Consider the following 11,829-nt stretch of genomic DNA (forward strand, 5'->3'; position numbering starts at 1 on the left):
ATCCAGTTATGGGGAATCATCAGAAGCATTGGCTGCTTACACATACGAACGCGGCAGGTATTCCAAAGGTGCCAAGCTAGTAACAGCATCCTCAATCCGTACCAAAGGGTAAGCCCAAACATGGTGGGTAGCATGATCCATGAAGGTCACAAAATACGATGCTCCACCAAGTGATTGGGAAGGCATAGGTCTATATACTGCAACATGGACTAGATTTAGAGGAGCATGCCTCACACAATCGCCATAAGCCAAAGAGGCTCTGAATGGACCATGAGTACAATGAGGGCAAGTAGCATGGGGAAGAGCAGGCACGTTTACTGTGTTTCACTGCAGGTTGTGCATCAGAGGTTGGAGCCACTTCCTTGGCCAGCTTCTCCATTCTGGCCCTGTGAATCGGGCCCCAAAGAATCAACCACCTGATCTATAAATGCCATATTGAGCTCGGGCATCCTGGTGTGCAAGAATTCACTCCTGTCTGGACTGCAAAACTGCACAGCTACTTGTGTGTGTGTGTCTCTCTCTCTCAGATCATAAATCTGCAGGTTACCTGTTCGCAGACTGCTGGCGCAGAATATGCTGCAAGTTGAACCCTTGTGATCGCAGAGGCCTGCTGTTATTCCTGCAGCTCTCCTTCTGTAACTCATACAGAGAACAGGCTGTTGCTGGCTGGGTGCAGAACAGGGAGGGCCGTTGTTGGCTGGGAGCAGGATAGGGAGGGCACAGCACAGGGCAGGCTGCTCGCTGTGCTGTAGATCCCAAAATCAGAGCAGGGCTGTAGAACAGGGGCCAGGAACAGTGCGAGGTTTGGAACTGCTGACAGAAGGGCAGATGCGCAGCCTGACAGGTCCCCAGGTCCAGACAAATGTGGGAAGGCTGGCGTGCAGATCCTCTGTCCTTTCTCCTGCTGGCTGATGTAGGCCCTGCCCCCACACGAGGCTGCAGTAGGGTGACAGGCGCAATTTGCTGCAGGCTGGCAGTGCTCAGGGATTAGAGGACCATAGGGAAGGGCATGTCGTTCTCTCTCTCTCTCTCTCTTTCTTTTCGTGAAGATAATTGAATTAAATGGCAATATTTACATCAGACCATCGGTTCAGCTAAGAAAAACAGAACAAACACAAATCAAGCGGAAAGGCCTCGAAGCCCACAACACACAAATATCACACAGAAAGGATAGCCAGAGTGGAGTGAACAATATCTAGCCAAGGAGCATCAATGTTAGGAAGAACTAGGTCAGCTGAAACCATAGAGGAGATCTGCCATAACAATAAACCGCGAACACGGGCCACATGACCATGGATACCCAAGGTAGAATAAAAAATGAAGGCATTTTGAGTATGCCAAATATGCCACAGAGCTGTCCAATGAAGGAAATGTAAAAGGCATGAATGATCTGATTGAAAGGCGGACATAGAAGGCATCCTTCCCATAATCCACGAACGAGCTGATATCCTCTACTGAGTCACTGACGACCACACACGGGAAACAAAACTCCAAATTTGTCGATAGACATGACAAGAGACAAAGAGATGAAGCAATATCTCATTGCATGTAGTGCAAAATACACAGAGACCATGGGAGATTTGTGAGCAGACAACACATTCCTAGTTGGAAGATTCCCAATAAGCAACCTCCATATGAAAACTTTACCTTGATAAGGAATCTTAGACTTCCAAAGTTGGAGAAATCTTTCCTACTAGTTCTTTTGGCTGTCCCGAAAATGCAATACATTATTGGCCTTTCTAGCGACCCATCTCTTGACCTCGACCATCTGATGATAGATCTAATTAGCTGACCTATTCTTGAAATCATCAGGTAGCGCAAACATCCAATCCCGCCAAGGAGACGAGGCCTATAAAGCAGGCAATGGAGAGTACCTCTGAAGCTGCTCATGTAAGGATGACCAAATGTCATGATAGCCACAAGGCACCCAAAAGTACTAACAAATGCACCGGAAAGAATAAAGACAGGGCTGCCCAAAAATGACACCATCATGGACTATCTGCAATCCCAAGCAAGCCATCCAATTAAACTTATCTTGTTGCAAGTCTTTATTAGGCCACTCCAACAACCGAGAGGTAGCTAGCACTTCTACTTGTAGCAAATTCTCATCCTTACGAAGATCAGGAGGGCACCAAACTATGAAACGCAAAATCTCTTGCTAGGATGCAATCAAATGAGAAAGGAGAAAAGATTGGGAGACCTTAATAGGCCTTGTGGAATTCAACACATATGACCAAGAAACTTGAATAACCGTGCGACCATGTGAGATACCGGTCTTTTCAATGAAAAATTTTGCAATATCTGTCCGCAATATCTGTCCAGGGATGGCTCTACACACATAAAGCCTATAAAAGTGCCAATCTCAAAGCAACCATATGGAAATTAACATCTAATAAAGCTGCTCCCCCCATCCTTTTAGGAGTAGTCACATGTTGCCAAGAAATCCACACCTAGCCCAAAGGATTCCCTTTCTTTTTGCACAACATGAACGGATAGGATGAACTAGCTCCAAAAGAGACTTCTTAGTCTAAGAAAGTAAGGCCAGAAAAAATGAGACCATACTGATCATGATGCATTGAGCAACTTTAAGTCTCACATGAAGAGGCCAGCCTTGAGATTTTCAGTACATGAAATGATCATGTATACGAGATGACATCCAATCAAGCAAGGTGCGAGGAGCTACATCCATACCAATAGGATAACCCAGGTGTCAAGTAATATCTCCTTCAAAAATCATAGCTCCTTGCCAACCCAAAGCTTGCAAATCACTCTTCGTACAAGAAATCAGTGTAGATTTCGAAGCATTAATATGAAGGCCAGAAGCTAAAGGAAAGATAATCCACGTAACCATTGCCCGATTCACATTAGTCCGATCAACCTTGAGAAACATAAAGGAGTCACCAGCCAAAGATTGACCCAAAAATTGGGCAACAACCTAGAAGCTAAAGGAAAGAGATTCCTCGTAACGATTGCCCAATTCACATTAGTCCAATCAACCTTGAGAAACATAAAGGAGTCACCAGCCAAAGATTGACCCAAAAGTTGGGCAACACTGGGAAGAGACAAACCAACAATCTCGCCTTGATTAGCCAACTTGTCCAACAAAGAGAGCATTGGGTGAGTGACTAAGACAAATAGCAAAGGACTGAGAGGGCAGCCTTGTTGAAGAGAACGAGATAAGACAATTTCATTAGTGATCCCCCCATTAAGTACAATACGTGCCACAACACCCTAACTAATGATATCAACTAGAGAAGTCATGTGAGGGTTGAAGCCCATGGTAGACATCAGCTGCCGCAAGAAAGACCACTTGACATAATCAAATGCCTTTTCAAGATCAAGCTGAAGCATAACAACCTATTGGCTAAAGGCTTTGGCATAATCAATCCCAAGTTGAACTTTCAAAATTGTATGCATGATATTCTATTCCTTAATGAAACCATATTAATGTGGATGAACCAAGTGCAGGAATACTTTCTGCAATCTATTGGCAATGATTTTAGAAAAGATTTTATACAAAGAACCCATAATGGAAATGATTCTCCATTGTTTCAAGGAAGTTGGAGAAGGAACCTTGGGCAACAACCGAATCATTGCAATCTTCCAAATCTGAAGGCATCAAACAAGAATTCCAGACTTGTTGACACAAGCGAGTTAATGGGTCCTTAAGTTGCTTTTAACATGGGCTAAAAACAGCTCATTAGGAAGCCCATCTCGGCAAGGGCTTTTCCTACGTGGTAAATGGGACAGCACATGCTCCACTTCAGCCTTTGAGATATTAGCCTTCGTCCAATCAATCCATTTGGGCTTAACTTGATTACTAACTAAATTGGAAATGTATCGACGAGCAGAGTAAGCAACATCGGAAAGAATCTCTTGTGGATTCAACAAAGATTTATAATGGTCGATGCACATTTGAATGATGGAGACAGGTTTAATAACCATATCACCTTGCTCATCCAATAAACACACAATATTTTCCTGTGCGTATTTCTGGCGTAAATGAGCAAAGAACTGATGAGATTGATAGTTATTATCATGCAAAGCTTCCCCTCTGGCCAGCAATTTGTATTTAGCATATTCCTTCTCTTGAAGAGATTGAACTCTACATTTCAACCATTCAATGCATGTAACCAAGTCATTAGTAGTATCCCTTGACTGATAAAGAGACAAGGAGTGAGCCAACGAGGTTTGTGAATGTTGCAATTCAGCTCAAAAAGAAGCAGCATGCTGAATACCATATTGTCAGGACAACGCTTGTGCATTATCCCTAAAAATGGCCCATGCTTCCATACCCCTAGATAGAACCCTCAAGCTAAAAGAAGTAATCAATTGCTGGATACACTCCAAAAACTGATTTTGCAGCAAAAAAGATTGATTGAGACACAGAGGCAAACGAGCAAGCAGAGCCTTAAAGGCATGAATTGGCAAGACACGTTGTTGCTCCACCCACATATGAATCATTGTTGGAAGAAAAGAGTCGTTCTGACAAATGTATATCCTATCAAGTTTGGCCCAAGTATGTGGATGTTGAAGAGAGCGATAAGTATATCCAGACTTTGAAGGATGCATCCAAGACCACATGTCTTGTTTTAAAGACACAACTGCTAGTGCATGCGAAACCTAATGCTCAGGACCCTCCATGACTGAGTGAGGTGAAGTCGCTTGATCTGCAGATACGCATGTGTTAAAATCACACATAACAAAACCTAGACGAGCCATAGAAAGGCAATGCAAGTCATCCCAAAGCTGACAGCATTCTCGAGGAGTAGAAGGAGCATACATGCCCACCAGCCACAAAACCTCACCCTCATATATGATTTCCAACCCAGAAATCTACCGCGAGCATCCTGAGAAACCAAGGATGGTTGCAATGAAGATTGAACAGCCAATGTAACTGTAGATTTATGTGGAACCTATCCACTAAAAAACATTGCATATTCCTTATATATATAAGAAGAACGTGGCAAAGCATGTTGTTTGTGCTCCATGGCACAAAAAAGATTCCAATTACCAGGAAGAACAATTACAGGGTGAACTGTCTCTCAAAGTGAGATCTCTCTCTCTCTCTCTCTCTCTCTCTCATGTGTCTTGGCTGCTCAAGTTTGCAATCCCTTGAACTCATTTGTCTTTTTATCATTTGTTTGGTAGCTTTTGTGAAGCTAAAGTTATGTAAATAACTGTAGCAGCTGAGTAGAGCCTATTTGTTAAGGAAACCACCAATCTATTTGTCTTAACTTGATGCCAAGTTGATGTACCTCGTGAAGGGTCATTGATGAGATCTTTTTGTGATCTGAATTTTAATAGAGGCTCCAGCCGTGTACTTAGACCGTCTTATTCAAACTAGTTTTCCTTAGTCATTTTGGTACTGTGATGTATTTTTCCTAATTCTTGCAACTATCTGCCACTTTTAAGGAATATTGTATTGAAAAGTGGTCATGTTATGCATTATTTGTGTTGTTATGCTTCAGGTTTATCAGATGATGATCTGAGGGAAACAGCATATGAGGTGTTGCTTGCATCAGTTGGTGGTGCTGGGTATGTTTGTTGGTCTTTATATCTCAAGTTTCAATAATGTCCAGCATCTGCCTATCTTGCAGGTTCTGAGCTAAAGATCTCTTTAATCTCTATGACTTGAGTTTCTGTGAAATTTAACCATTTTATCCCCCTTTCCTGCATCTGATATTGCAGAGGGCTTATTTCCCCAGCAAAGGAAAAATCATCAAATGTTAGTCGGTTTACCAAAAATTCTAAGAACACAGGGAATTCTCATTTGGTACGTGCACCAGGTTTGGCTGGCTTGCTGGAGACCATGCGGATTCAGATGAAGGTAATAAATTCATTTGCAAAAGATAATTGCCTGTACTTTGTTGAATTTTGGACTCTTCAAAGGGTAATAGTTGCCAGCGGTTTAAAAAGTGATGTGTGATTGGAAACACTTATTGTCAAATATGTTAATAAATACCAACTGAATTTAGGGCTTTTCAAGGAGAGAACCAGGTAGGAATACCAGCAAAAGGTGCTTGGATGGGCTGTGAACTTGGAATGGTATCCTTGGCTTTGATGATTATGGAAGGTCCAGAGTTCTTATTGACTGTGCTGGCTAGAGGGGATTTGTGCAGTAACATTAAGCAGGTTCAACCAATGCCTTAAATTAGACCGGCGAGGTTTAAGAGAGAGGATGATATCATGTGACTCTGGAGAGTACAGAAGAGGAGCCTTTGCTTAGTCAGTCACGAGTTCAACTTTTCACTCCCTTTTGCATTTCACCCAGGTTGTAACATCAACTGCTATGTCATGCAGCCTTTGCTTATTCAGTCACGAGTTCAACTTTTCACTCCCTTTTGCATTTCACCCAGGTTGTAACATCAACTGCTATGCTATGGAGTTGACAAGCTGAGACTAGTTTTTTGGAATCTTAAAGCTCTTCTAGAAGTCTCTAGTTTAAATAGAAAATGAATGACAAACAACCTTGATACTATACCTCACATTCTAAAGTTTCAAAGTCACTTTACTGGTAGCACTGTTGTATAGGAGTTCTTTGGGAATTATGATGGTCCACTGTGACCATACTATTGTTGTTCTTCTTTGACTGGTATTTATATGGAGACATGCACCTTCAACTAGTCATCTCTAATCAATGGTGTCTACTTGCTGTTAGTCATCTCTAATCAATCATGTCTAGTTGCTGTGGGAAGGCACTCAAAAATTCTAAGCGGTAACTGAAAGGTGAGAATTGTTTCTGGGTTGTATATAGATTTCAGAGGCTACTGATGCACGTACAAGGGAGGCCCTGCTGCGAGCTGCTGCTGGTAGGGTCGGGAAGAGAATGGATACTCTCCTTATTCCTCTTGAACTACTTTTTGTAGTAGGATCAGAAGATTTTCCTGATATTAAATCCTTTTTCCAATGGGAAAAACGACAGGTACAGTTACTTTCTTAGTGCTAATAATTTGTGCAGCAGCTTGCTTTCCTACATGCTAATATGACATGTTTGAAACTTCAGCTGAACCTTTTGGAGGAGGGCCTTGTACATCATCCTTATGCTCGATATGATATGACTGATCGCTTGGGAGCAGATTTAAGATTGCTATTAACAAGAATTGAGCATTGCCAGGTACCTATATGGTGTGTGTGTGTGTGTGTTCATCATTATTGGACATTTAAGGTTCTAGGAATGGATTTTTTCAATTGCTTTCTTAACAGTTTGAGACAGAAGTTCTTGTTAAACCATCTTATCGACCTCACTGTATGGCCATATTATCCTAATTTGGAAATGACTTACCAGTCGATTTTGGCAGGCACTTCCTTACTCTATGGCTCAAATCCAACGGGCAGAAAGTTTGAGGATTCTACGAGGAGTTGCAACTGCTCTTGCAGAAGGTGTGGGCAGTGGGGAGCAGTCTGGAGAATTCTGTCACTGGGCAGATGGTTATCATCTAAATGTACGCCTGTATGAGATGCTTCTTGGTAGTGTCTTTGACAGGATGAATCCAGATCAAATTGTGGAGGTAATGGTAAATCGCACACTATTGATCTGTCGTGGTTGGTGGTTAGTCAATGCTTACTTTTGATGCTGTGTAGGAGGTTGAAGAAATACTCGAGCTTCTGAAGTCAACATGGAGAGTTTTAGGCATAACTCAGACAGTTCATGATACATGCTACACTTGGGTTCTCTTTCGACAGGTATTAACTAAAGTAGCTGCTGCAACCACAGTTTTCTGAAGTTTGAATAACTAAGGTTATGCACTGTATATTTGTTTGATTGATATATCATTTTTCAGAAAGATTAATAAAAGTTCAAGTCTATGCAAACATTAGTGGTCTGTTAATTCTCAGTTGCACCTCTGTAGAAAACTAATAATTATAGTTTGCAATCAATTAATGGATGCTAGGCACATTTGCATGTAAGAATTGTGCACATGCAAGACTACTGTATGTCAATTGCAATTTTTGGTTGCTCATTCAAATTTCAACTTTCAGAGGGCATGGCTTGACCATCCATGATCCACCACACAAACTTAAACATCAGTGCTTGGAGACATAGTAATGCAGAACATCAAAATAGTCCCGTGTAAAGCAGAATTGAACCAAACAAACATTGCCGTCCCCAGGATTTAGCGGCAACCGCCGGGGAAATTTCAAAGCAGCATTGCCAGGCTGTGACAATTTCTCTGCCAGGTAACAGATGCCCGTCAGTGCTCACTTCGCTTTGCAGGGTGACCACAACATGGACATGATTCTGAATACCTCCTAAGCGCTTGTGTTGGGTGAAACATTTGCATGGCATGCCTCTAAATTGCTAAATACCTCTCCCACAACAATCCATGGTCATGCTTGGACCACATATTCATTACACACAAACGACCCTGACATAAACATTGCCACTTGATCCACTTCACCACCTTTGTTGTGCTTCCTCCTTAGCATCCTCTTCACATATGATGAGGGCAGGTCCTTGTGATTCAATCACCTTGCTAAAAAATAAATTCGAGCAAGTTCTTTGTTCTGCTTGAGGACCAACAATAATGTACACTTTTTACAATCGAGGGAGGACACACAGATCTGTCATGATAGCTATCTCTCATCTCTCTCTCTCTCTCTCTCTCTCCTATCACTCACACACACAGCACATTTGTTTCTCTTTCTTTCTCTCTCTCTCTTTTCTTTTCATTAAGAAGATTAAATTAATGCATAAAAATATATACATCAGGCCTTCAGGCCAACCAAGCCTGCAACAAAATTCATGAAGCCAGCGTGCTATTAAAACATCATTCTATAGGAACAAAAGAACGGGATCATAGAGAGGGCACAAGAGGGGTGGAGCGAATAGGATCCAAGCATGGAGCAGCTACTTCTCCAATTATGAGGCCAGCTGAAACCATGGAAGAAACCTACCATAAAAGCAAGCCTCACACATGATCCACATGACCATAGATACTCGAGGCTGAATCAAAGATAAAAGCATTGTGATTTTGCCAAATGTGCCAAAGATCAATGCATCGCATGAGCTGAAAGAGGCAAGGATGATAAGACTACAACCTAGCCATGGATGACATCTTGCCTAAGACCCAAGAATGGATAGGCATTCTTTGAGCTGCAGCGAGGTGCACACTTTGAAGATGGAAGTCCAAACCTGGCTAGTGACACGGAAAAAAATGAAAAGATGGACAGCGGTCTCATAAGAAGTAGTACAAAATATACATTTGCCACAGGATATCTTGTGAGCCTACAACACTTAACGATTGGGTAGATCCCCCGAGTGAGAAGCCTCCAAATAAAAGCCTTTCCTTGATGGGGAAGCTTTGACTTCTATAAATGAAGCATGCAATCACACCACTTAGTTGCATTGTCATTGTTTTCGTGAAGCAGTGTAAATCAATGTATGGAAAATTTTACATTAGGCCATTAGGCCAACCTAACAGGATGGCAACAACTATCATGAAGCTAAAAGGCTAATAGAACAACACACTATATGAATAGAAATTCTCTAAAAAGCTATCAAACACTAATACATTAGAATAAAGGAAGGGGATCATCCAGATGGTACAATAGGGGTGGAGTGGACAATATCCATTCATGGAGTTGCCACCTTTCCTGTAATGGGGTCAATTGAAATCATAGAAGAAATTTGTGATAAAAGCAAGCCTTGCACTCATCGCACATAACCAAGGACACCTGAGGTTGGATCCAATATGAAAACATTCCTAGTCCATTAGATGTGCCAAAGACCAGTCCACCGCATGAAGTGAAAGAGGCAAGGATGATGGGATTGCAACTTGGCTGTGGAAGGCATCTTGCCAAGGACCCTAGAACGGACACGCATTCAAAAGATGCATTTGCTTTGAAATATCTTTCGGGTATGCAACACATTGTGTGTGGGTAAAGCCACCAATGAGAAGCCTCTAGAGAAACTCTCTCACTCTCTTTCACTCTCTCTCTCATTCTCAAAGCAATCATTGAGGAAGGATGGGCTTGAGCCAATAAGATCGATTGTTGCTTTGTAGACTTAAGGCATTTGCCACAATATTTTGAGCACGTTTCATGCAAATATTACAAGAAATTGGTGTTCTAGAAGGTATGTAGTGGAGTATCCATGCATTGTATGAGAAAGCGACAGCTCATATACACACATCTAGAGGGATGTCTAAAAGTATTGATAGCACCATAGGAGTAAAACAAGGATGTTTGCTCTCATCCACATTATTTGGATTATACATAGGCGAGGTGTCTGAATACATTGAGAGGGGAGGAGGGACTGAAGCTAACTTAGTTGGAGTATTGATATTGATACTACTTTATTTAGATGATATTGTACTTAGATGATATTATACTTATCTTTGATTCACTAGAGGGCTTGCAACACCACTTTGATGCATTGCATGCTTTTTGGAGGGATAGAGACCTGACATTAAACCTTGGAAAAACCAAAGTGATGGTATTCAATACATTAGCAACATGGGTGATCTGATCTATGTATCATTTCACAGGGAGTATGTATACTTGGGAGTCACCTTTTTTGGCCTAAGATTTTCACTGAGAGGGGCAGCTGAACTCTGATTAGCAAGAGGTTATGTAGCACTTGGGGGCCTTGAGAATCAATGTGCTTATGTACAATTTCAAGAATCGTGCACTAAATTATGGTTGTTTGACACCTTAGTCATTCCTTCCCTCCTGTACAGAGCTGAAATATGGGGCTGCAGCCTATACCATAGATGGCTCACCCTGCTCATAGAGCACACTGGCCCAGATGGTTGGGATCACATAGAGAGGCCACTGATAATGATGATATCACATATGATCAGGAGTAAGGCCTCTACACCACCTCCTATCATTAGAGCGGAGCCAGGGGCAACACCCATGGTTGTAGAGGCACTCTTTAGAGTGAGCTCAGACCAAGATTTAACCGCATGGCCCGTTTGGGTGTGACTTCAGTTGCGGATGCCACCCTTGCCACTCGTAATGTCTTCACATCGTTTCGTACTGCCAGGAGACTTTTCTGAATCCCGCGCGGATACCGTGATTTATGGGAACAGCTTTTGTCGGTGCTTCGGGGCAGGCAACCCTTTCCTGCCCTGGCTGTGGATCGCTCTTTTCTACAACCCAGTCCTTGGTAGGACTGGGTTGTTAGAGGTTTGGCGCGCAGTGGTGGGGTCCTCACTAACCCCTTTCGATTGGGTTTTTGTGCGCCCAAAATACCCCACACCGCCACAGTTGCATATGAAGATCTTATTCCACTTTTTCAGATACGGGGGATGCTAGCACATTTAGACCACGCGGAATGCCTTTCTTTTTGATTCGGCCTCTAATGTACCGAGACACATTGCCTGGCTTAAAGGTCTCTTGCATTGGTAGATAGATCTCATTCTTTGGCGGGTGATGATTGGTTGTCTTCCTCTTGCATCGGCCCTTTCCAAGTGTAGAATCTCGAATGGCAATTGTTTCTTCTGTACCACTACTGTGGAATCGGCCCGACATCGATTTATTTTTTGCCCGCTCGCCAAGAATATTTGGTCACTCTTGTCACAGGTTTGGTGCGTAGTGGTGGGGTCCTCACTAACCTCTTTTGATTGGGTTTTTGTGCGCCCAAAATACCCCACACCGCCACAGTTGCCTATGAAGATCTTATTTCACTTTTTCAGATACGAGGGATGCTGGCACATTTAGACCACGCGGAATGCCTTTCTTTTTGATTCGGCCTCTAATGTACCGAGACACATTGCCCGGCTTAAAGGTCTCTTGCATTGGCAGATAGATCTCATTCGGCACTCGGACTTGCTCCATCGGGAGGACTTGCTTCCCTGGCATATGGCAATTTCCTCTGGGTCT

General features: G+C 42.6%; 1 protein-coding gene across 1 annotated transcript in view; it reads left to right on the forward strand.

Annotated features, from left to right (window-relative positions):
• Positions 1–7,793, forward strand: part of LOC148033996 (protein unc-13 homolog) — a 50,811-nt gene extending 43,018 nt beyond the window's left edge. The window contains exons 5-11 of the mRNA XM_087680990.1: positions 5,472–5,538; positions 5,692–5,830; positions 6,758–6,925; positions 7,007–7,117; positions 7,302–7,511; positions 7,585–7,686; positions 7,785–7,793. Coding sequence (XP_087537116.1) covers positions 5,472–5,538; positions 5,692–5,830; positions 6,758–6,925; positions 7,007–7,117; positions 7,302–7,511; positions 7,585–7,686; positions 7,785–7,793 — 806 coding nt within the window. The remainder of the gene's footprint in view (positions 1–5,471; positions 5,539–5,691; positions 5,831–6,757; positions 6,926–7,006; positions 7,118–7,301; positions 7,512–7,584; positions 7,687–7,784) is intronic.
• Positions 7,794–11,829: the final 4,036 nt, after the last annotated feature.

This window comes from Lygodium microphyllum, chromosome 7, assembly GCF_053477565.2.
Source record: "Lygodium microphyllum isolate KBCC chromosome 7, Lygodium_microphyllum_v1.1.10, whole genome shotgun sequence".
Taxonomy (NCBI): domain Eukaryota; kingdom Viridiplantae; phylum Streptophyta; class Polypodiopsida; order Schizaeales; family Lygodiaceae; genus Lygodium; species Lygodium microphyllum.